Source organism: Cervus canadensis, chromosome 23 (genome assembly GCF_019320065.1).
Source record: "Cervus canadensis isolate Bull #8, Minnesota chromosome 23, ASM1932006v1, whole genome shotgun sequence".
Classification (NCBI taxonomy): domain Eukaryota; kingdom Metazoa; phylum Chordata; class Mammalia; order Artiodactyla; family Cervidae; genus Cervus; species Cervus canadensis.
In genome coordinates, this window is record NC_057408.1 from 4767832 (window position 1) to 4791671 (window position 23840).

Here is a 23840-nt window from a genome sequence, read left to right on the forward strand (position 1 = left end):
GCCTAATATTAACAAAACTAACACATGCAAGGCATAATCCCCATTAAAAGCTCTAATCAGTTAAACACCAATATATATTTAACAAATATAGAAGGCTGATTATCAAAGTAGTAAATTAAATCTATTAATGTATAAAGCCCTATGTGGGCAAGCAAGCCCAATGAAGGCAGAGGTGTTTTGAAAAAATAAACCCAGGAAACTCAGAAGCAAAAGTGCCTTTGCCTTGAGAAACTGAGAAGCAAACACGAAAGGAAGATGCAAAACTACATCCTTCTGTTTGCAGAGCAGAGAGACAGACACGGAGGACAGACAGAGACACGGACACAGACAGAGACACGGAGGACAGACAGAGACACAGACACAGACAGAGACACGGAGAACAGACAGAGACAAAGAGAACAGACAGAGACACGGACACAGAGGACAGACAGAGACACGGACACAGAGGACAGACAGAGAGACTCAGAGGACAGACAGAGACACAGACACAGACAGAGACACGGAGGACAGACAGAGACACAGAGGACAGAGAGAGACACAGGCACAGAGGACAGACAGAGACACAGAGGACAGACAAGAGACACGGAGAACAGACAGAGACACAGACTCAGAGAACAGACAGAGACACAGACACAGAGACACAGAGAACAGACAGAGACACAGAGGACAGACAGAGAGAACAGACAGAGACACAGAGGACAGTCAGAGACACAGGCACAGAGGACAGACAGAACAGACAGAGGACAGACAAGAGACACGGAGAACAGACAGAGACACAGACTCAGAGAACAGACAGAGACACAGACACAGAGAACAGACAGAGACACGGAGAACAGACAGAGACACGGAGAACAGACAGAGACACGGAGGACAGACAGGGACACGGAGGACAGACAGGGACACGGAGGACAGACAGGGACACGGAGGACAGACAGAGACACGGAGGACAGACAGGGACACGGAGGACAGACAGAGACACGGAGGACAGACAGAAACAAGGAGGACAGACAGGGACATGGAGGACAGACAGGGACACGAAGGACAGACAGAGATACAGACAGAGACACAGAGGACGGACAGAGACACAGAGGACAGACAGAGATACAGACAGAGACACGGAGGACAGACAGAGACACGGAGAAGAGACAGAGACACAGACAGAGACATGGAGGACAGACAGAGGCACAGAGGACAGACAGGGACACGGAGGACAGACAGAGACACGGAGAACAGACAGAGACACGGAGAACAGACAGGGACACGGAGGACAGACAGAGACACGGAGGACAGACAGAGACACGGAGGACAGACAGAGACACGGAGGACAGACAGAAACACAGAGGACAGACAGAGACGCGGAAGACAGACAGAGACGCGGAGGACAGACAGAGACGCGGAGGACAGAGACACAGACAGAGACATAGAGGACAGACAGAGACACAGAGGACAGACAGAGAGAACAGACAGAGACACAGAGGACAGTCAGAGACACAGACACAGAGGACAGACAGAACAGACAGAGACACGAAGAACAGACAGAGACACGGAGAACAGACAGAGACACAGAGGACAGACAGAGATGCGGAGGACAGACAGAGACACAGACACAGACAGAGACACACAGAACAGACAGAGACACACAGAACAGACAGAGACACACAGAACAGACAGAGACACAGAGAACAGACAGAGACACGGAGGACAGACAGAACAGGGACACGGAGAACAGACAGGGACACGGAGAACAGACAGAGACACAGAGGACAGACAGAGACACAGAGGACAGAGACACAGAGGACAGACAGAGAGAACAGACAGAGATACAGAGGACAGACACAGACAGAGACAGAGACACAGAGGACAGACAGAGAGAACAGACAGAGACACAGAGGACAGACAGAGAGAACAGACAGAGACACAGAGGACAGACAGAGAGAACAGACAGAGACACAGAGGACAGACAGAACAGACAGAGACACGGAGAACAGACAGGGACACGGAGAACAGACAGAGACACAGACACGGAGAAGAGACACAGACACGGAGAAGAGACAGAGACACGGAGAACAGACAGGGACACGGAGGACAGACAGAGACACGGAGGACAGACAGAGACACAGACATGGAGAACAGACAGAGACACAGACGTGGAGAGGAAGCAGCGAGGACAGGAGCATCACCATGGAAACACACACTACCACATGTGAAACAGAGAGCCCACGGGGATCTGCTGTGACTCAGGGAACTCAAACCAGGGCTCTGCAATCACCCAGAAGAGCGGGACAGTGAGGAAGGTGGGAGGCAGGTTCAAGAGGGAGGGGACATAGGTATACCTATGGCTGATTCATGTTGATGTTTGGTAGAAACCAACACAGTACTGAAGAGCTATTATCCTTCAATTAAATATAAATTTTAAAAAACTGCATTCCTTGTATTTCATTTGTTAATAATCTCATTATTTTCCAGACTGTAAGTTTTAATGCAAAGAAATGAAACACCAGCAGTTGATCCTGAAAATTATAGGCCCTCCTAACTACTGAGGAAAAAAAAAATTCTCACCATTATCAGGAGAAAATGGTAAACTCTTCCTATAACTTCAGAAAAAGACAATATACTTTGGCATCATAAAACTATCCTTTAAAATGTTATTTCCCAAAGAACAAAAGATTACTGTAGTCAAGAAGAATGAAAAATCCTGTTATTTCTGATCTATTATTTTCTGTCTTCATATCAAATGTGTTTTCTTTGCAGCATTTATTATAACTTAGAATTATTCACTTCTTTAAAAAAAATAAGGCTTGAGCTTCCATCTTTTTGTTTATATTTTACTGTGCCCTTAATGAGGTCCTGTCATATTCTTGCCATTGAATATTTGTATGTAGGTTGACGTGAAAGAATAAATGATGAATAAAAGCAAAATAAAATAAAATTGTTATTTCTGATCAAGGAGTTCCAAACATACCCAGACTCAGAGACTGTCATGTCCCACAGAAGTAACTTTTAACATTTATAGCATCTGTACTTCTGATTGGTTGTCTCCCTTAATGAAGTACTGGTCCACTGTGCGTGCACACATGCTCGCTCAGTCGGTCATGCCTGACTCCTTGCCACCCTCCTCCAGGGACTGTAGCCCGCAAGGTTCTTCTGCCCCTGGGCGTCTCCAGGCAGGAATACTGGAGCGGTTGCCATTTCCTCCTCCTGGGGATCTTCCCAACCCAGGGAACGAAACCCGTGTCTCCTGCCTTGGCAAGAGGATTCTTTACCACTATGCCAACTGGGAAGCCCAGTAATGGCATTTAAATTAACATTTGCTTCCTAAAAAAAGAAATATCTGTGATATATATAGAAGTCAAAATAAAAGTCTCAATCGTACCAGCTCCCTTATTTAAAAAAAAGAAAAAGAAAAAAACTATGTGTCTCAGCTAGTTTAAATTAATATAGGCAAAGAAAGAAGAATGGTGTTAGGTCATTTAAAAATGAAAATTATGAGGAAAAATAGAATTTTCAAAATTATACTTTTATTTTTCAAATTCTATCTTTATGTTACACACGCTATCCCCAGAACGTCATCTAAGGCAAGACTTACTGTAACTGCCAGGAGATTTTTCTTCATAAGTAAAATGAAGTTGTAACTCTTCCTCTGACATCTCACAAATGAACACTTTCAGCAAACAGCAAATAATAAACAAAGCGTTGTGTGTCTGCCAAATGAAGATGTGGCTAGAAAGGAAAGAACAAATCACACAAGAAACAGTGTTTAATCATGAGCACAATCCATTTATTTCTAGTCCATGATTTCTCATTTTGCTTGTAATATTAGAATAATGTCCATATCTTTCTTCATGACCCATGATTTATGACACTGGACCAATGACATCTACTACAGTTTACCTCATACTTTATTCTGTATTTTACACAGTGAGTCGATTTAAAAAAACTTTTTCCTTTAGGCATGACTGCTCTTTGTTCTTAATATTATAGTTGTCCCATATACAAGCAATTCAAACAAAACTAAACTAAAAACAGAAAAAATAAAAAATACAGTAACATGAAGAAAATATATGCAAATACATAACCAAATTTTAAATGGGGCATCACCAGTTGTACAGTATTTCTATTCCTACTATTTGTATTAATAATCATGGACTCAGAACAATTTTAATTGAATTCAACATGAATTGTTTGGAAACAGGGAAATGAGCAATCTTTTAAGATACTATTATCCAAAAATAGTTTCAAAAAATTCTTAAGTGCATAAAAGGTGAACCTTCCACTATATAAATATAAAACCATAATGTCTAATCTGAACCTTCGTTCACCTAATATGTAAGAAATAAAGGACACAAATGTAGAATGAAATAATACTCACACTGAGTCATTAAACTAGATATATCCAGCAGTGAAAATGGGAAAAAATTAACTTTTTTAATAATAATTACACAATTAATCTTCTTAAAGAATGTATTTCTAAAGATTGTCTAAAATGCTAACTAAAATCAGATTCCAGAATTTATAATCTCACCCTAATGACTTGGACAGTTAATTAAAACCTCTTTTACTTTTCCCCTAAATAATGAGAATAATTCCTTTATAGTTTTCAAAAGACCATAACCTATTTCTACCAATAAGTGAGTAATTGTCATACTGTTAAATATAAATTAAACATAGAGAGAGCAGCCAGCTTACTTCTGACATTCTGCTGAAAGTTTTAGTTCTTTGGTTCTAGAAAGGAAGACCTTAATTAGTGCACCAAGGTTTCCTGTTCGAGGATTATTTTCAACTGCAAGAGAAGAAAAGGTTTGAAAAAGTTAAAAGTTAAGAACTGAAATCAAAGTGGGCATATCATAACATTTCTAAAACCAAATGTCAGATTGAAGTTGCTCAGGGACCAAGCTTATTGTCAATTTCAAATCTAATTGGGGAAATTAGCAATGAGAGAAACTGCTGCTTGGTCTTTTCTAAACAGCAAAAAATGATTCACAAATGAAAATGATAGAAACTGTAGGAGAAAAGTTATCTCATCTCGGAACTCAAAACTGTAAAGAAAAGATGTACATGGGAATAAGTGCACCATTAAGCACATCTGTTTAGTGCTCAATAACTGTCCAATTAGTCCAGGTCTATCAACTGGGTATGTGTTCTTGTCACAGCTTGAGAGCAGACCCAAGTAACTGCATAATCTCCTCATGATAAAATGTGTAGCACCTGGCTGATCCAAGTGTGGTTCACGGACTAGCTGCAAGAGCATTTACCTGGGAGCCTGCTGGAAGTGCAAAACCCCACGGCCACCCTACACTACTGAAGTTGACAGTGCTTCTCAAAGTTCAACATGCATCTAAATCACACAGCATTCTCATTAAAGTTCATATCCTGATTCCGCATGTGTGGAGTGACTCTGCACCTGTGACAGTCTCCCAGGTGATGCCCACTGCTGCTGGGAGGAGAACTCCACTGATGAGTACCAAGGGGTAACTAAGTTAGGGCAGGTTTTGTCTAGCTTTCATAACCACAATAGGCATGTGATTACCTATCGCTAGAGTTTCACACTGAATCAAAAATTTCCTACTTTTAAGCTTTGGGTTTAGCTTAAAAGTCCTGGAAGATTCCACATGCCTCAGAGCAATTCAGCCTGCAAACTGCAGCTCCTGAGACAGCGTGCTGCAACTACTGAAGCCCACACCCCTAAAGCCTGTGCTCTGGGGCTTCAGGAGCCAGAGTAAGAACAGGGGATATCTGACAGGAAGGCAGAAAAGCATGTGGAACCAGACTACAGAAAGTGACTAGGTTCAAAGCTCAACTCCACCTCTTGACTAGCTGAGTGACACCTGTCAACTTCTTTAACCTCTCTGTACCTCAGTTTCTTCACCTGTAAAATTCAGATAATGATAATACTTAATAGAAAACTAATTTGACTCTAGAGCTTGAATCTGTTAACTAAAATGACTGTGTGAAAAAAGGAATTCTCTGTGTCCACAGGAGTTCAAGCAAAGTCTAGGAAATACTCAGATAATGATAATAATTTCACTAAAATACCTATTCCCATTGGGAATACCCAATGGATCCCCAAGGTCCAATAACCAATATAGTGAAAACACAGAGGACAGAGACAAGTTAACATCTATGAAGATGCAATCAACAAAATCTCACTGTGGAAAATTTTACTATCCACTTTCTTCAATAAGAAAAAAATTGGGGGGGGGGGAAATTCAGGAGGAATTAGCTATGAAAAAGAATTGTAAAGACATATTAACTAATAATAACATGTGCACTTTATTTGGCTCCTGACTGAAACAAACTGAGACAAATAGAAATTTGAACAGTCAGGAGATGTTTTACGATATTAAAAATTTGTTTTTAGTAGATAATGATATTTTTCCCTTTAAAAAATCATTACTATGAGATACATACCACAATATCTATGGATGAAAAATATAATGCTTGAGGTTTGTGCCAAATTAATTATGTCAGGATATGTTTCTGGATTCATATACACTTTTTATTTGTGCACTTTTCTACACGTTTATATGTCAATAAATAAGTGAGAGATACAGATGATGCCTTCGAAGTGTCGTGCTGGAGAAGACTCATGAAAGCCCTCTGGACAGCAAGGAGATCAAACCAGTCAATCTTAAGGGAGATCAACCCTGAATATTCACTGGAAGGACTGATGCTGAAGCTCCAGTATTTCAGTTATCTGATATGAATAGATGACTCACTGGAAAAGTCCCTGATGCTGGGAAAGATCAAGGGCAGAAGGGGAAGAGGGCGTCAGAGGATGTGATGGTTGGATAGCATCACTGATGCAATGAACACAAACTTGGGCAAACTCCAGGAAATGGTGAGGGACAGGGAGGCTTGGCATGCTAGAGTCCATGGGTTGCAAAGAGTCGGACATGACTAGGCAACTGAACAACAACAGATGAAACAAGATTGGCCATGAGTTGAAAATGACTGGAACTGGGAGATGAACATATGGGAGGTCACTATATCATTCTCTGTCTGCCTTTGTATGGGTGTGAAATTTTTTTTTAAATAAGGAATTAAAAATAAAACACCCATGAAGAAATACACAAAAATCAATGCTCAGGAAAAATGCTGAATGAGGACAGTCCTTTTCCACCCCAAAAGAACGGGAAACCCTTTAACAAAATACAAATTCTATAGAACTGAACGAAAGTTTTATTTGTTATTATTAGCAGGCCTAACTGCTAAAGTACTTTTGTCTACTCCAACCAGAACACTCAATGCTAATCATCTCACCTGATAGTTTGCTATACAGATTCAAAGATAACAAGTCCCAAAAAAAACAACTGGTAAGAACTAAATAAGATGAACATAGGGCAACCTTCACCTCCTCACATAAAACAACCGACTTGGCTCTCACAGTACTAACCTAATAGATAAGAACTAGGGGGAAGCGGACAGGAATGCACTTAAAATTCACTATGAGGTAAAGAAATTTGTCTTGGACCCAGAGCGCCTCATGTGTAGATTCAGGGGATAAATAATAAAGATGAATACAAAAAGCCCAACAAAAATAATGGCCACAAACATCCCCAAATTTGATGAAAACATTAATCTATGTATCTAAGTAAAACCCTAAATAGAATAAAGAATAAATTTCAAAATTTTGTAAAAGACAAAATCTTGACAGCAGTTAACAAAAAAATGACTTATTTACAAGAGAACAACAATACAATTAAACAGCAGACTTTCCATCTGAAAAGAGACCGAAAGGCAATGAAATAACCTAGTCAAAGGGATGAGAGAAAATAAATGCCAACCAAGAACTCTGTATCTAGAAAAACTGTCCTTCAAAATGAAGGCAACAGAGAACAGAGGACACAACTTTACAGTGGAGAAAATGGACAAACACAACACTGGCCACATAATCAAGGTCAACATCATCAGTGAAACTCATGCATGTACGGTTGATATGATGTGTTGAGATCAGCACATCACCTCTGTGATGCCTACAAACCCGTAACTCCCATCTAGCCATGAGAATAACATCAAACAAGTTGAGGGACATTCTGGAAATACTCTACCAGCAATTCTCAAAACTCTTAAAAGTCATTAAAAATGAGCAAAATCTGAGACCAGAGAAGGTTAAGGAGACTTGATGACTAAATGCAATGTAGCATCTTGAAAAAGAAAAAGGACATGCGGGAAAACTAGCGAAATCTAAATAAATTTAGATAATAGTAATGCACCGAAGTTAACTCTTTAGTTGGGACAAACATACCATATAAATATAAGATGTTGACAATGGAGGAAACTGATGAGGGTTATATGGGAACTCTCTACATGGTTTTGCAACTTTTCTATAAATCTAACGCCATTCTAAAATTTAACTTTCATTTTAGAAATCTCAATAGATGGGTTTAACAGAAAAAAAGGTTAATAAACTAAGGACAGATTAATAGAAAATATCCTATGGAAGGTCAGAGAGAAAAAAAAGTAACACACACACAAAAAAAGAGCCTAACAAACATATGGAACATAGTGAAAATGTTAACAAGTATAACAGAGACCCTTGAAGGAGAGAAAAAGACAGAATAAGACAGAAACAATGTATTAATATAAATCAACAATGGCTGAGAATGTTCCAAAACTGATGAAAGACATCAAACCACAGATCTAACAGGGAGGGAGGGAGGAAAGGGGAGGAAGGAAAAAGGTAGGAAGGAAAGAAGGAAGGAAGGAAAAATACTTCTGAGCATATTCTAAGATGCTGAAAACCAAAGGATTAAAAAAGAAAAATGCTAAAATATCCAGAAGGAAAAAACCTCCATTTTTTTTTCCAAAAGACAACACTGACAGCTTTAATCTCAACAAAATGAGAACAACCAGAAAAATAACAGAATGGTGTCCTTAAAGTATGGAAAGAATTATCACCAACCTAGAATTCTACACCCAGCACACCTATCTTCCAAAAGTAAAGGGAAAATGAAAACATTTTCAGACCAAAAAATAAAACAGAATTGTCATATACCCACAAAACCCTTAAAATCTATATGCATTTGTATCTATTGAAATGAAAAGAAGCTCCTGAGTACTGCTAATTGAAAATAACATATAAATAATACCACTTACATAAAACTGTGCATATAAATCAATATACACAGAATACTCTGCTAAGATTTTTATCTTATCACAAAAGATTAGCAGTGATTTTTTTTTTTGCTATTCTCCAAAGTGGTTTTAAATATAGAATGACATACTTAAATATACAATACCAAGTGAAAAACACAGATTAAAATAATTGTATGTGTGTATTTAATATTATGTAAATGTGTATTCAAAGAAGAGATAACAGAAGGCAAAATATTAACAACAGCTTTGTGAGGGTTGTGGAATATGAGCAAATACTGCCTTTTTTACATTTTAGTATGCTTTCCAAATTATATTAATAAGTATTATTCCCAATTTAAAAATGTTATTTTTGTAAAAACCCCAAGGTCACTTAAAAACTATATCATAATAACTGCATTGATATCATTGTTACACAAAATTCTCAGCAAACTGTCACACAGGTTTTTGAAAGTCAGCTCTATTTAGTACAAAATTCTCAAAATCTATGGTTATAACTGAAGAAAAAATTCAAGGCAACTATTATAACAACACCTCTATCATTACCAACATAATTTGTTTTTAAAAGCAAAAATATTTCATCAAAGGCTGTTTTTGGCAGAGTAAGTTAAATGGGAGTTAGCTTACATGGCGCATATCCATAAGCTTGATTTAAAAACAAGCTTGTCATCACTCATTAAGCTCTAGTACACCACTTGTTTAACAGACATATTATCTCTAATTTTCAAAGCAACAGTGAAATATAATTATCCACATTTTTTAAGGCATACATTTCTTTCCAACTGTTACCAATTTGAAAGTAAAGTATTTGAGAAGTGAGGTCCAAAACAGGTAACATTTATTGACAGAAATAATGAACAATGACAAATCCTAGGCACTGTACTGGATATTTCATGTTATCTGACTTTTCCTCATGAAAATTCTGCAATTTAGATTAAGAAATTAAAGCTCAGCTAATAATTAAGTAGCAGAGTTATAATTAAGACCATAAAATAATTCGAGAGCTCAGGCACTTTACCATTAACACAAGGTTGTTATTACTAATTTGAGAAGCTTCTGAATATATTTTCCTATTAATGAATAATAATTATTCTAGTTAACATAACCAACAACAGCATCTTTTGCAACTGGCAAAGGATGAATGATCCTATATTCTCTAGGAACTATACATGCAACTACAAAACAAACAATATTTGGGGCTATTCTCAGTATTTCAAAATTAGCAAAAAGAACAAGCTCTATGTCTTAGCAGAGTCCATTACCATGACTGCAAATTAAGCAACCATGTGTCTCACTGCTGTTAACTGAATGGTACCCTCTAGTGGCATCAATGAGCACCAAGAATAATTAGTACTATTATAATTATCATCATCAAAAATATATCACTTCATTAATTCAATTCATATTGCAGTAACAAAATTTATTAACAGAAATTTTAAAATAACTGCCTCACGTTACACACACACACACACACACACACACACATACTCATTTTTCCTCCTTACCTAAAGACCTGCAGACTGAAATGGTTGCCTCCTCTAGGAGCTTCAACTCAGTACTGGAGAAAGAGAAGAAAGGTAATTAATAACTATAACACTAATCATGTTCCTAACTATAACACTAATCATAATCCGCCTGCAATGCAGGAGACCCCAGTTCAATTCCTGGATTGGGAGGATACCCTGGAGAAGAGAAAGGCTACCCACTCCAGTACTCTGGCCTGGAGAATTCCATGGATTGTATAGTCCATGGGGACGCAAAGAGTCCATTCCATGGACATGACTGAGCGGCTTTCACTTTCAATCATATTCATACTAACCAGTTAAAGGACTATATAAAAATAAACATAAGAAAAACAACTCAGAAGGAAAATACAGTGTACAGTGGTAAACAATAACATCAGCAAAATAAAGCTTCTATTCTCAATGTAATTAGAAAATTTACTACAATTCTCAACATGAGACTCCTAAAAAAAAGCAATTGGGGTGCGTTGCCTTTTAGGTACTGAAGCAGAGAGGAGAGGCAGGACTGGGGGACTTATAGAAAAATTCAAGAAAGGTATTTCCAAATGCAGAGCACAAGGCAGGAGACTCATGTGCCCAGCTCCAAGGGAAGTACTTATCATAGGATTAAACTTCTTTCGATAAATGCCATTATTTTTTTTATAACACTTTCAAACAATTCAACAACACTGAAAAAGAAACAAAGCAAGAGACAAAACACACATATATAAACTCCAATAATTTATAAATATATAGAAAAACTGAGGTAGATGCAAACTGACACAGAGACAGGAGGCATAGACAGAGACAGACATAAACCTCTTAGATTTAAAAAGTAGGGAAGCTTCATGACAGTGGATTCAGCAGTGGTTTCTTACATATGACACCAAAAACACAGGCATCAAAAGAAAACAAATGGACTACATCAAAATTTAAAACTTTTGCATATCAAGGGATACTATCAACAGAGTAAAAAGTCAACCCAACCAAATGAGAGAAAATATTTGCAAATCATATAGGTGATAAGGCATTAATATCCAAAATACATTTTTAAAAAAACTCTGACTCAACAACAACAACAAAAAAGCAATTTAAATATCTGCAAAGGATTCAGATTTTGGAGACTTTATGTCTCCAAAGACATAAAAATAGCCAACAGGTGTAAGAAAAGAGATGTTCAATATCACTAGTCATTTAGAGAAATGTGAACCAAAACCACAATGAATACTACTTCACATCCATTAAGACGGAGTTATTTTTTTAAAAGAGAAGGAAAAGAAAAGGAAATGAAAAAAAGTGTTGGAGGGTATGTAGAGAAGCTGGGACCCTTGGGTACTGCTGATGGTTATGCAAAATGGAGCAAGTGTTGTGAAAACCAGTATGCCAACTTTTCAAACAATCAAAAACAGAACTACCATACGATCCAGCAGTTCCGTTTCTGGGTACACATACACCCAAAAGGATTAAAAGCACAGAGTCGGAGAGACAGCTGCACACTGAGACACTCAGCAGCACTATCCACAACAGCCAAAAGGCAGAAGCAACAAAGTGCTGACCGATGGGTGAAGGATGGCACAAAATATGGCACATGCATATAATGGAATACTATTTGGCCTTAAAGAGGAAAATTCTGATACATGCTACAACATGGATGTACCCTGAAGACGTTATGGTAAGTGAAATAAGCCAGCCACAAAAAGACAAATATTGTATGACTCCACACATATAAGGTTCCTAGAGTAGCCAGCCCATAGAGACAAAGTAGACAGGTGGTTGCTGTTGGCGTGTTTGGGAACAGTGAGGTGGGGAGCAGGGAGATGGCAAGCTAGTATGTGGTGACTATGGAGTTTCAGTTGGGGAAGATGAAAAGTTCCCAAGATGGATAGTGGAGATAATTAAACAACAATGTGAATGTACTTTTATCACAGAAGTGAACACTTAGAAATGGTAAAAATGATAAATTTTTTGTTGTATGTATTCTGCCACAATTTTTAAAAAGTGCATTCCAGTTCAACTACTTACTAGCTGTGTAACCTTGGGATCATTTAACTTTTAGCTTTCTCATACATAAAACAGAAATTATTTTTTTAAAAAGTGCTTCAACAAGTGTTGTTATTATTAAATTATGCAATACAGCACTTAGAACAGTGCCTGGCATAAAGTAAAACCTCAATGATAGCCACTCTGATGACAAAATGCAGTACTTTTTTCCCTGTTAATAAATAAAAATAATGCTTTCCATTTGTGTAACATAAAAACTTTAAAGTTTTTCAAAGCCCTTTCAAATTTATTAGCACATGAAAACCTCTTCTATTGAGCAGGACAGTTACAAACCCTATTTTAATAGATAAGCAAACAGAGGCTTCCAAGGAGTTTAAGTAACATCCCAGGAATCAGTAGTCTAGGAAGAACAAGAACCAGCCTTTACAGCCAGGTGACTGGTTTGAAAATGTTGTTCTTTTCTGCCAATACACATGGCACACGGCAAACCCTCTACATGGGCAACTCTTTCAGGGCAAGCTGAAAAATCTCTACCTCCCATGGTGCTCTGCTGTTGCTGCTGAAGCATATTTTGAAAAGAACAATACATAAGTACTGACGCCTTTGACAAGAAAATTTTAGAGCAACTATGAAAGAAAATGGATTACTTTAACTGTTTCTAGAACTATGCTGTCCAATATGGTAACCACTAGCTACACGTAGTGACTGACCACTTGAAATGTGACCCGTCCAAACCGAGATGCATTGGAATACAAAATACATACCGGATTTCAAAGATTTTTAAAAAAACAGAAAATACTTAATTATTAGTCCTTATGTTCATGAAATTGTAACTTTGGGGAGATGTTGAGCCAAACAAAACATACTTTCAAAATAAATCTCACCTGTTTCATTTTACATTTTTAATGTGGCTACTAGAAAACTTCACATACATGCCAGTCTAACCTTTTATATCTATTAAAGCTACGCTGGAACTTGTCTCCTAGCAACTGAAGCCAGTATCATGCATAAAAAGTGTTGCACATACACACAGAGCTAGAACTAACTACTTCAGTGAATATGCTATTATCTTAAGAATCTCAAATTATATTCACATTCAAAGATAAATATTTTTTCAAAGTAAATCTTTAAAGTTTCTTCTAAGATTGAAAAAATTTTAGCCAAAATTACCTAGAAATGATTGTACAGTCAACTGTTCATATGTCCCAGGTCTTTATCCCTGCATCAGGTACTTCTGGAGTGTCTGCCCAGCACACATTATGTCTGCTGTCCTCCCTTCCCTTTCTTCCACGTCCCACCTACTTACTTCTCAGGGCTGAGTGGAGGCAGACAGGCTTGCCCAGCCTGACCCCACGCCCTGGCCAGAGCTGACTGGATCAGAGTCTAAGCCATGCCAGGGTCTTAGGGAATATGGAATTGAGATGGAGAGACAGGTTATCCACATGGCTAGAAATGGGCTGCCAAGCTGAGGGCTACAGGAAGCCAACCTCTATCCACGGAGTGGCAGAGATAAACAAAAAGGACACTCAGGATTCCCACTGGCCTTCTAATTCTTGGGACCAGTTCTTCCTGAAGCCTAGCTGTGTTTCTGGGATTCTACGAGACATCCCTGTCTCTTCATCACATAAGCCCCTTCCTTTTACTGACATACGCTAAATCAAATCGATTTTTGCTAATAACCAAAAGACTTCTAATTAATAAATCACTGTGGTCAGATTTAATAATATACATTAGTAGTTGGCAAGAAGTAGGAGCTGTGAATTACTCAGTTTATGGGTTACTTGGGCAAAAAATAAAAGTAAAGAGGTATAAAATGCAAAAGATCATAAAGAGTTTTACAAGGTTAATAACTAGACCACATGTATAAAATCTGTTTCACCGGTACTTCTGCTTTCTTCAGTCAATAACACTTTCTTAAAACCAGCTGGAACCAAGAGCTTCAATTATACACATATGGCTACAACCTTCAAAAGCTTCAGAATTTACTTGTTCAACAAACACTGTCTAGGTGCCCAGGATATGCCAGGTTCTGTGAAAGATGCTGTCTCTGCCTCCAGGCTACACACTGGAGTGAAGAAGCAGACTCTCTGGTGCAGGGGAAGTACAGAGATCAAACCGAGCCCTATGCATGAGCTTATGCAAGGTGCACCCAACCCACCCTATGAGCAGTCAAGAAAGGCATCCCGGAAGAAGTAACCATCCCAAAGGAGGAAGAGAAGACAGCTGGGCAGACAAAAAGGGAAGGCTTTCAAGACACAAGGAATGTGTATGCAAAGGCATGGCAGTCACAGACAGCCTGGCAGATTCTGGGAAGCAAAGGTTAGTCAACACTGGAGAACAGTAAACTAACTACAAGTCTGGAGAAATATACAAGATGGCTGGAGTACAGGGTTCAGTTTCTCAACTCACTCTCAAAAGAAAGGTATTGAGCATTCCCAAAACAAAAACCAAAACAAGGTTCTGGTTTCTTCTGAATACAGTATTAGCCTGAAAGAAGAATTAATTCCAACATGTATAAGTGAGGATGGTTTGGACACCATTTCCTCTAGGAAACCACCTCTGATCACCTAAGCCCTGGTAAGAAGCCTGGTTTCTATCCCCAAAGCACTCAATCATGAAACTGAGCACCCTGTAGCAAGACAAACCAGTTATCTATTTATGTAACCAGCTAGATGGGGGGGGGCTCCTGGCTCATTCCCAGCCTGGTACAAATCAGGCACTTAATAAAAATGCACCGAATCAATGAAAGTCTTTTGTCAGACACTAAAGAGGACAAAATTCCTTCCCCGTCCCTCAGGAAACACTTCACATTCTCCAGATTTCAAGGCAATGTCCATCCCCAAGTTTAATTTTTTATTAAAATATTTTTAAAGACACCTTTTTTTGTTGTTGTTCAGACACTTAATTCAGGTCCAATCTTTACGACTCCACGGACTGCAGCACGCCAGGCTTCCCTGTCCTTCACCATCTCCCAGATTTGCTCAAACTCATGCCCACTGAGTTGGTGATGCCATTCAATAATCTCATCCTATTTTCTTTTCTCCTCCTGCCTTCAGTCTTTCCCACCATCAGGGTCTTTTCTGATGCGTTGGCTGTTCCCACCAGGTGGCCAAAGTATTGGAGCTTCAGCTTCAGCATCAGTCCTTCCAAAGTCTATTCAGGGTTGATTTCCTTTAGGATTGACTGGGTTTGGTCTCCTTGCAGTGGTAGAGATCCTCAAGAGTCTTCTCCAGCACAATTCAAAACCAGATTTGTTTCCAAATGTAAAATAATATATCTTTTTGAAGCAGGCTGGTTTCTTGGTCACTCAAGAACTATCCCCCCTTTGTTGGAAAGCTCTGTCTGGTGGTAAGCTGGCCAGCATTGCCATTCTGTGATTAGGCCCCTAGGGCCTGGGTCCCCTACAGATGGCCACAATCCAACACAGCTTATACCCAGCCACCACACCTCCTCAAAAATCACCACCACAGGTCAGAGCGTCTTCAATGTCCAGACTATAAGCTCCTTAAGAGGGAAAGTGTCTTATTCACCCATGCCTTCCCGCACCATGCCTGATACAGTGGCTCAGCCAGAAGAAAAACACATGACAGTTACCTATGAAATTAAGGATTTACAGAGCTCTGTTCGTTGCATTTTCTGCACTCTGAAGTGTTATTTCTACAAAGGAAATCAGCCAGGGACACCCTTGCCAAAAGCAACACACTGTTATAATAGAATTCCTTTCCTCCCATCCTCCAATTTTCTAAACTTCTTGGAACATTTTAAGAATAATCTTCTTTCCCATTCGCTTGATTTAGAGCTAAAAAGGGGTGGTAAGCAACTGGGGTGGTTGGTAACTGCTGCCGCGTGTTACAGGCATCTATACACAGTACCGTTGAGTTAAACAAATGAGCTCAGATGTTCTGGCAGCAGGCAACTAACAAATCATCATTTGAAGTAAATAAAAGTAAAACTCACTGCAAAATATGCCAATGTTTTCAGGACAATTACAGTCAGAAACTGAATACTGTTTCTGAAAGCAACAATGCTTCTGGGACATTGGAAGCATACAACAGGGGGGCAAAGAAGCAGCAAATATTCACACCAATACAGATTAAGTAAGTTAACATCACACAGAGGTCTTCAAACTTCCTGTATACATTAACTCCACAACCAGGTCAATCTGAAAAACGTCATTAATGGGAGATTAGGAATAAATACTGAAAACTAGTCATCTCAAGCAAACATTTGCTAAGGGAACTAAACTCTAGATAAACAATCCTATTGATCCAAGGATTAGGTGCGGCTCTGTCCGAAGCAATCCCTGTATGTGAGAGCAGATCAGGCTCCTCCTTTTCAGAGTGCTATCACTCCAGCAGCGACAAAACCAGAGGGATTCACAGAACAGGAATCTCAGTTTTACAGGTGACATCCCAGTGGACAACAGGACTTATGGGACTGAAGAGCAATGCTCGAGAATCTGTCACGCACATAGGAATATTTGAAACTGGTCTAGGGCTTTTTCCAGTTTTAAGAACCTCCACTGGCTTTCCTGAAGATAATTCAGCAAGGGAGTGGTTATCAAGATTTTCACAACTTCAGGGAAGTTCTTTAAACATTACCAAAGCCATTTCTAGGCTATATCCTAAGTCTATCCCCTTCTCTGCTCTGATTTCATGAAGAGACTATCCCTCAGGAGGGAACTGTCATCAAGACCAACCTCTCATTCTCTACCTGCTCCAGTGAGCATTTCCACAACAAAAGGCCCCACTGAGTGTCAGTAACACGACTGGACGACTTCTAAGTTATGTAATGATCAATGTCATCTCTGCCACCTCTGCTGAGTGCACCAACATTCACCATGCGAAAGTCAAGTAAGTGGGGAGAGTAGGTAGCAGAGAAGACTTGAAAAGTAAAAAGAAAAAAAAGCAAAAGAGAGAAGAACTTTAATGCCACCTTAAGGAGTTTGGATTTTATCCTACATAAAATAGGAAACCAATAAACATATACTCAAAAATATACACTAACAGAACTCTTAATAGCACCAGCAAGGTGCTTCAGGTATACGATGGTTAAATGTCTTCAATCATCCTCAGATTTTTAGCAAAAGACAAAAAAGATAATGTGACCAGCAACAATAATAATAATAGTGCCCCTAGTAGTACATATAATAAAGCCTAACCGTGTGCTCACCCAACAACCACTATAACTGCCCAGTGTTGCCCACTGTTGGGCCAGTAAACTTCGATAAACCAACTAACTGTTACTAGTGCAAAACTCAGTCAATTACATTATCTTTAAAAATTCTAGTTTAATTCCACTAAAATAATACACCAAATTGGAACACTAGGAAGAAATAGCAATGGAAATAATATGGATGACTCTACAGCCACTAGATTTACAGGCTGGTCACTTTAAATTCTTATACCCCAAGTGTGCTACCTCTCAATTTAACCATTTATCATCAATTAACAAACTCATTCTGGCACAATGGATTTCCAACCATTCCCATTGCTGAAGACAACGTATGCTCCCCATATAATGAAAAACTCCAAAGTCACATATTTCAATTCCAGCTTCCTCATTCCAATTGGTACGACTGGCCAAGATACTTAATTTGAGCATCTCAGCTTCCTCACATGTAAATGAAGGTAAGAATGCGACCATCTGATAGGATAGTTGTGAGGGTACACTATAATGTACTCAGAAAGTCCAGGTTTTTGTGTGAACGTAAGTTTTTATTTCTTTGCGATAAATGCTTAAGAGTGCAATTCACACTACACGGAAAGTACACAGCACTCAGCTCCACATTCTCAACAACAAACAAATCCATGAGTGTTAAAACGGCCAAATTTGCATTTATTTATTCCTTAATGCATCTTATAAGTAATTTGCCAATCTTCACCTTTCTTCTCTCTACAGGGCAGAGGGGAAGTACAGCATAACGTAGTAGTTTTTGAAGTAGTTCCACATTTTGAAATAGCAACAAAACAGCTATGTCAAACAATGGTAGATGATCTGCTTTGATTTTATTTCCATTAATACGTTACTACAGTAGAATCACAACCCCAGTGGATTACAAAGGAAATCAATATTCCTTATTCACCTAGCAAAACTTCTCAGTATTAAGTGATGTTTAATAAGTGGCAGGAAAGAAAATTAAATCAAGGCAATTTTTCTTTTTTAAAAAGGAAATTGATTTTTATTTGTTACTGCAAAAACGAACTATGCTAAAACCACCATGAGGTAATGCTATACACCTATCAGAGCTGTTAAAATAAACAAGAGTGATAGCATCAAATGCAGGCAAGGATTTAGAGAAACTGGATATCACATACATTACTCATGAGAATGTAAAATGATAGAGCCACTCTGGACAACAGTTTTGGCAGTTTTGTACAAAACTAAACATTTACCACATAACCCAGTAATTGTACTCTTAAGCATTTATCTCAAAGAAATAAAAACTTATGTTAACACAAAAACCTGGACACAAATGTTCATGAAGATTTATTCATAAAAACCAAAAACTGGAAACAATCCAGATGCCCTTCAATAGGTCACTGTTTAAACAAACTATCGTATATACACAACAGAATACTACTCAGAAAAAAAAAAAGGAGTAAAGTATGATATACACAACAACTTGAACAGAACTCAAGGATACCATGCTGAGTGAAAGAGCCAATCTCAAAACGTTACATAGTGTACGATTCTAAATAACCTTCCTGAAATAACAAAATTAGAGACAGAAAACTGAATTAGTGGCTGCCAGGGTTTAGAGATGGGGAAGGTAGAAACAATGGATGAACCTATTTTTTAGGGCAGGAACAGAGATGCAGAGGTAGAGAATGGCCATGAGACTAAGGGCTGGGGAGAGGGAGGGCGGGATGAACCGGCAGCTGGGACTGACACACACACACCAGCACGCGTAAAGCAGAGTCAGTAGGAGCCTGCCGTACGGCAAATGAGCTCAGCTCGGCACTCTGCAGTGACCCACGGGATGGGTGGGGGTGCTTAGAGGGAGGTCCACGAGGGAGGGGATATATGGAAACATATAGCTGATTCACCTCAGTGTACAGCAGAGACTAACACAACACTGCAAAGCATTATACTCCAATAAAACAAAAATGGGTGTGGCTACGAAGGGAAAGCACAAGGGAGCCTTGCCAGGATGAAACAGTGATTCATTTAGACTGTGGTGGTGTTTAACATGTGAAACAGTTGTCCAGAGCTCTATATGGCTTCCCGGGTGGCTCAGTGGTAAAGAATCTGCCTGCCAAGCAGGAGACACAGGTTCCATCCCTGGGTTGGGAAGATCCCCTGGAGAAGGAAATGGCAACCCACTCTAGTATTCTTGTCTGGGAAATTTCATGAACAGAGGAGCCTGGCAGGCTACAGTCCATGGAGTTGCAAAAGAGTCAGACACCACTTAGTGATTAAACAACTACTACATGCACACACAAATGACTGCATTAATTGCTGAACTCTCAATAATCTTTGTGGCTTATACCAATGTCAATTTCCTGGTTTGGGTACTGAACTAGAGTTACAAAAGATGATACCATTGAGGGAAACAGGGAAGGATACAAGACATCTCTCTGTACTATTTTTTTTTTTTTTTGCAACTTCTTATGAATCTATAATTGTTTCAAAATAACAAGTTAAAAATCATAAAAATAAAGCTATAAGAACTTAAACAGAAGAATTATATAAATATATAACTTTAAAATATATATAAAACACATATATATAAAACATATATGTGGATTTTCCTGTATCTATAAACACTCATTATTAATGCCTGTATACTGTTCCAGTGTGCAGATGCACCATTTTTATTTGCTTGTTCATTCATCACATCTCCTTACTGGCACTTAGATTGTTAGCAATTTTCAATTATCATAAACATTGCTACCAATTGTCTTTACACATCTCTCTCTCTACATACATTTCTTAAACTTGTCCAATCATCTTCTTAATATAAATTCTAGACGTGGAATTGCTAGATCAATGACATTTCTGTTCTGGTGAATTATGCAAATTGCATTCCAGAAAGATCTAAACAATTACCATTCCCACCAAAATGCATAACTGTGACTTAACCCACAAATATTCCTAAATCTGCAAAATTACAAACCCAGATCTTTTCCACCAAATCCAATGATTTTTATATTCAGATAAGCACATGTTGACAGTAAGCAAGCATAAGAACCTTCATGACAAATTCAGATTTTTTCCCCCTCTTTAAAATGGCCCATGGAGAGGAACTCATAAAGGATGCAACATCTAACTGGCAAAATATCATGCCACTGTAATTTTTTATAAAGTTCTATTCAACACCATGTATTCACTGTACCAGGCAATCAACTTTTGTATTAGCTAACATGGAGATGGGGCACATCAAGAACCACTGTACAGAGTTTACAACTTCTCTGGATTTAAACTCTGAATTACAATCCTCTGACATGGCAAACAACTCTGGCCTTAATATGAAGAATGGTATAGTGAAAAGGATACCGAAATATTCGATTGTGACAGAAAACGAAGAAGCTGAGCAAATACAAAGTAAAAAGTAGTGGATACAGCAAACTCAGCTCTGAGACAACCAACCTAGAGGGGTGGCAGGGAGGCTCAAGAGAGAAGGGACATATGTATACTTATGGCTGATTCACGCTGTTGTATGGCAGAAATACAACACTGTAAAGCAATTATCCTCCAACTAAAAATGTTTTAAAACTGTGGATATTTTTTCATTATAAAAAGAGATGATCAATTGTATTACCCTCTTATGCAGAAAATGTGTCCAGAGTCATCAGCCACAATTCACAAGGTGACAGAAGAAAATAAAAACAACCCCGGCCTTATGATTAGATCTGCTCTCCACCACAACCTCAGGGAGACCCTGTCATTAGTTTGTATACGAAAATAAAAAGACCAGAGCTCAGTGTTACAGCATACATCCCTTCATTCATCAACAGAGTACCACTTCAGATGGCAAGCAGTTTTCCAGAAGTGACAATTAAAACAAGAAGGAACATTTCTTGGTAGGGGAGAAAAGCTAATTTCATATGAAGCCTGTAGTTCAAGAATTCAAGCGTCCACAACCAAAATAAGTATATAAAATGGGTCATCTAATGAACTTAGTATCTATTCCTGATAACTGTCACACGTATTCTTGCCTGGAGAATTCCATGGACAGACAAGCCTGGTGGGCTTCAGTCTGTGGGGTTGCAAAGAGTCGGACACAACTGAGCAACTAATACTTTACTCAAAAATATATATGAGTTACTTACAAAATCTCCATCAGCTGGTATAACAGGTCAGACAGGCCACACTCAGCCAGTAAAATACTCACCACTGGAGTTAACAGAAACTGCATACTTAGGCTGGTAACTGATGACCTATGACCTACATCACAGGGCCAACATACAGCCTCAGAAGGAATTGTTTGTGGTCCTTCAGGCAGATTCTACCATCCAACATATTTTTCTATTTTGACTTTCTCTTTTCTATCAACCCATGTGTCTCATTCTTCATCTGTCCACACTTTGAATTTTTAAGAAACATAAAGAGTCTCAATGGAAACTGTCAGGCCAGTGTTGGATCTCAGAGATTAAAGAAAGGAAAGAGAGGTAGAATAGTATATAATCTTAGAAAAGAAACTCACCAACTGGTTGTAGAACAACAGTGCAACCTAAGAAAGAATCTTATCATATTCTCAAATGCAGAACCAATTTTGTTTCCCACATAAAATCAGAAATTTTAAAAAAAATTTTCACACTACAGAGAAAAATAATTTATTTTTAAAAACTCAAAACTGCAACTAAGTACTGTTTACATTTAGCAGATTTTCAGTAATTTGAACTCAAGTAATTTAGAATTTGGGAGTATTTCAGCATGGGATGAGGAGACTTAGGGAAAGAACTATTTAACTTTCTACAAATAAAGATATGTTCAGGGCTTCCCTGGTGGTTCTAGGGGTTAAGACTCTGTGCTTCCAAGGCTGGGATCTTGAGTACGATCCCTGGTCAGGGAACAAAGATCTCATGTGCCTCTCAGCTTGGCCAAAAAAAAAAAAGTATGTTCAAAGACTTCAGCATATACTTGGAAAGTTGAAAAGTTCTAGAGGGAGATGATGGTGATCATTGGAACACAATATAAATGCATTTAATGCCAGTGAAATGTACACCTAAAAATGGTTAAAATGGTAAATTTTGTTAGTTATATTTTACAACAAAAAGAAAAAAGATTCTTTGAGCCCAACATCTAGAAATCTTCTTAACCAGCTACTCTCAGGACTCAGAAACTGGGCTTACATTCTGATTCAATCATTAACCTTCATTTTTCTTATGTTTCTATAGAAATGACTTAATAAATCTGATTGTTTGCACCATACAGGCCTAACTTTGGAAGCTCACTTGAAAAATGGCATCCTAAAATGAGACATGACCCTTTAACTGAACAACAATCCTATTCTCAGGACTTGGAATGGTTCACTGAGATATGGTTCACTTGGAATGGTTTACTCAGCTTCTAGATTGTAAAACTCAATAGGGGGCTCCCCTGGTGGCTCAGTGATAACAGAATCCACCTGGCAATACGGAAGACCCAGGCTGGATCCCGGATCCACAATCGTCCCACAAGCCGTGGAGCATCCAAGCCCGCGCACCACAACTACTGAGCCTGTGCCCTGAGCCCGGGAGCGGCAACTACTGAGCCTGCGTGCCCCGGCTACTGAGCCCGCGTGCCCCGGCTACGGAAGCCCACGTGCCACGGCTACGGAAGCCCGCGTGCCACGGCTACGGAAGGCCGCGTGCACTAGAGCCCACGCTCCGCAACAAGAGAAGCCACCGCAGTGAGAAGCCTTCGCACCGCCAACCAGAGAGTAGCCCCTGCTCCCCACAACCAGAGAAAACCCGCACACAGCAACGAAGATCCAGTGCAGCCAAAAATAAAATAAAAATTATTTTTTTTAAAAAACTTAAAAAAAAAAAAGAACTTAATGGGGCAGTCTCAAAGGTAAGAATTAGGGGAGCAGAATATGCCACCTCAAAATATGTCTCTTTGATATACAGATCATTTTGAGCTGGTTGTATTGAGAAACTGCAGAAACAGGAGAAACTCTGAAAATGAGGTAAGAGTTACCTTTTTGTAAGGTGAAATTACACTTAAAAAGACAATCTTCATTTATGTAAAGGTGTCTCCTATTACCAGGAAAAGAAAAATGACTGACTTTCCAGAAATGCTTACCAGTGGAGAAGG

General features: G+C 38.8%; 1 protein-coding gene across 4 annotated transcripts in view; it reads right to left on the bottom strand.

Annotated features, from left to right (window-relative positions):
• The window catches only part of DYM (dymeclin), a 382103-nt gene that overhangs the window by 320651 nt on the left and 37612 nt on the right, over positions 1-23840 (bottom strand). For all 4 annotated transcript variants that reach the window (XM_043444328.1, XM_043444326.1, XM_043444327.1 and 1 more), the window contains 3 exons: positions 10599-10651; positions 4687-4780; positions 3587-3720 (listed from right to left, as the gene is read on the bottom strand). In XM_043444328.1, coding sequence (XP_043300263.1) covers positions 3587-3720; positions 4687-4780; positions 10599-10651 — 281 coding nt within the window. The remainder of the gene's footprint in view (positions 1-3586; positions 3721-4686; positions 4781-10598; positions 10652-23840) is intronic.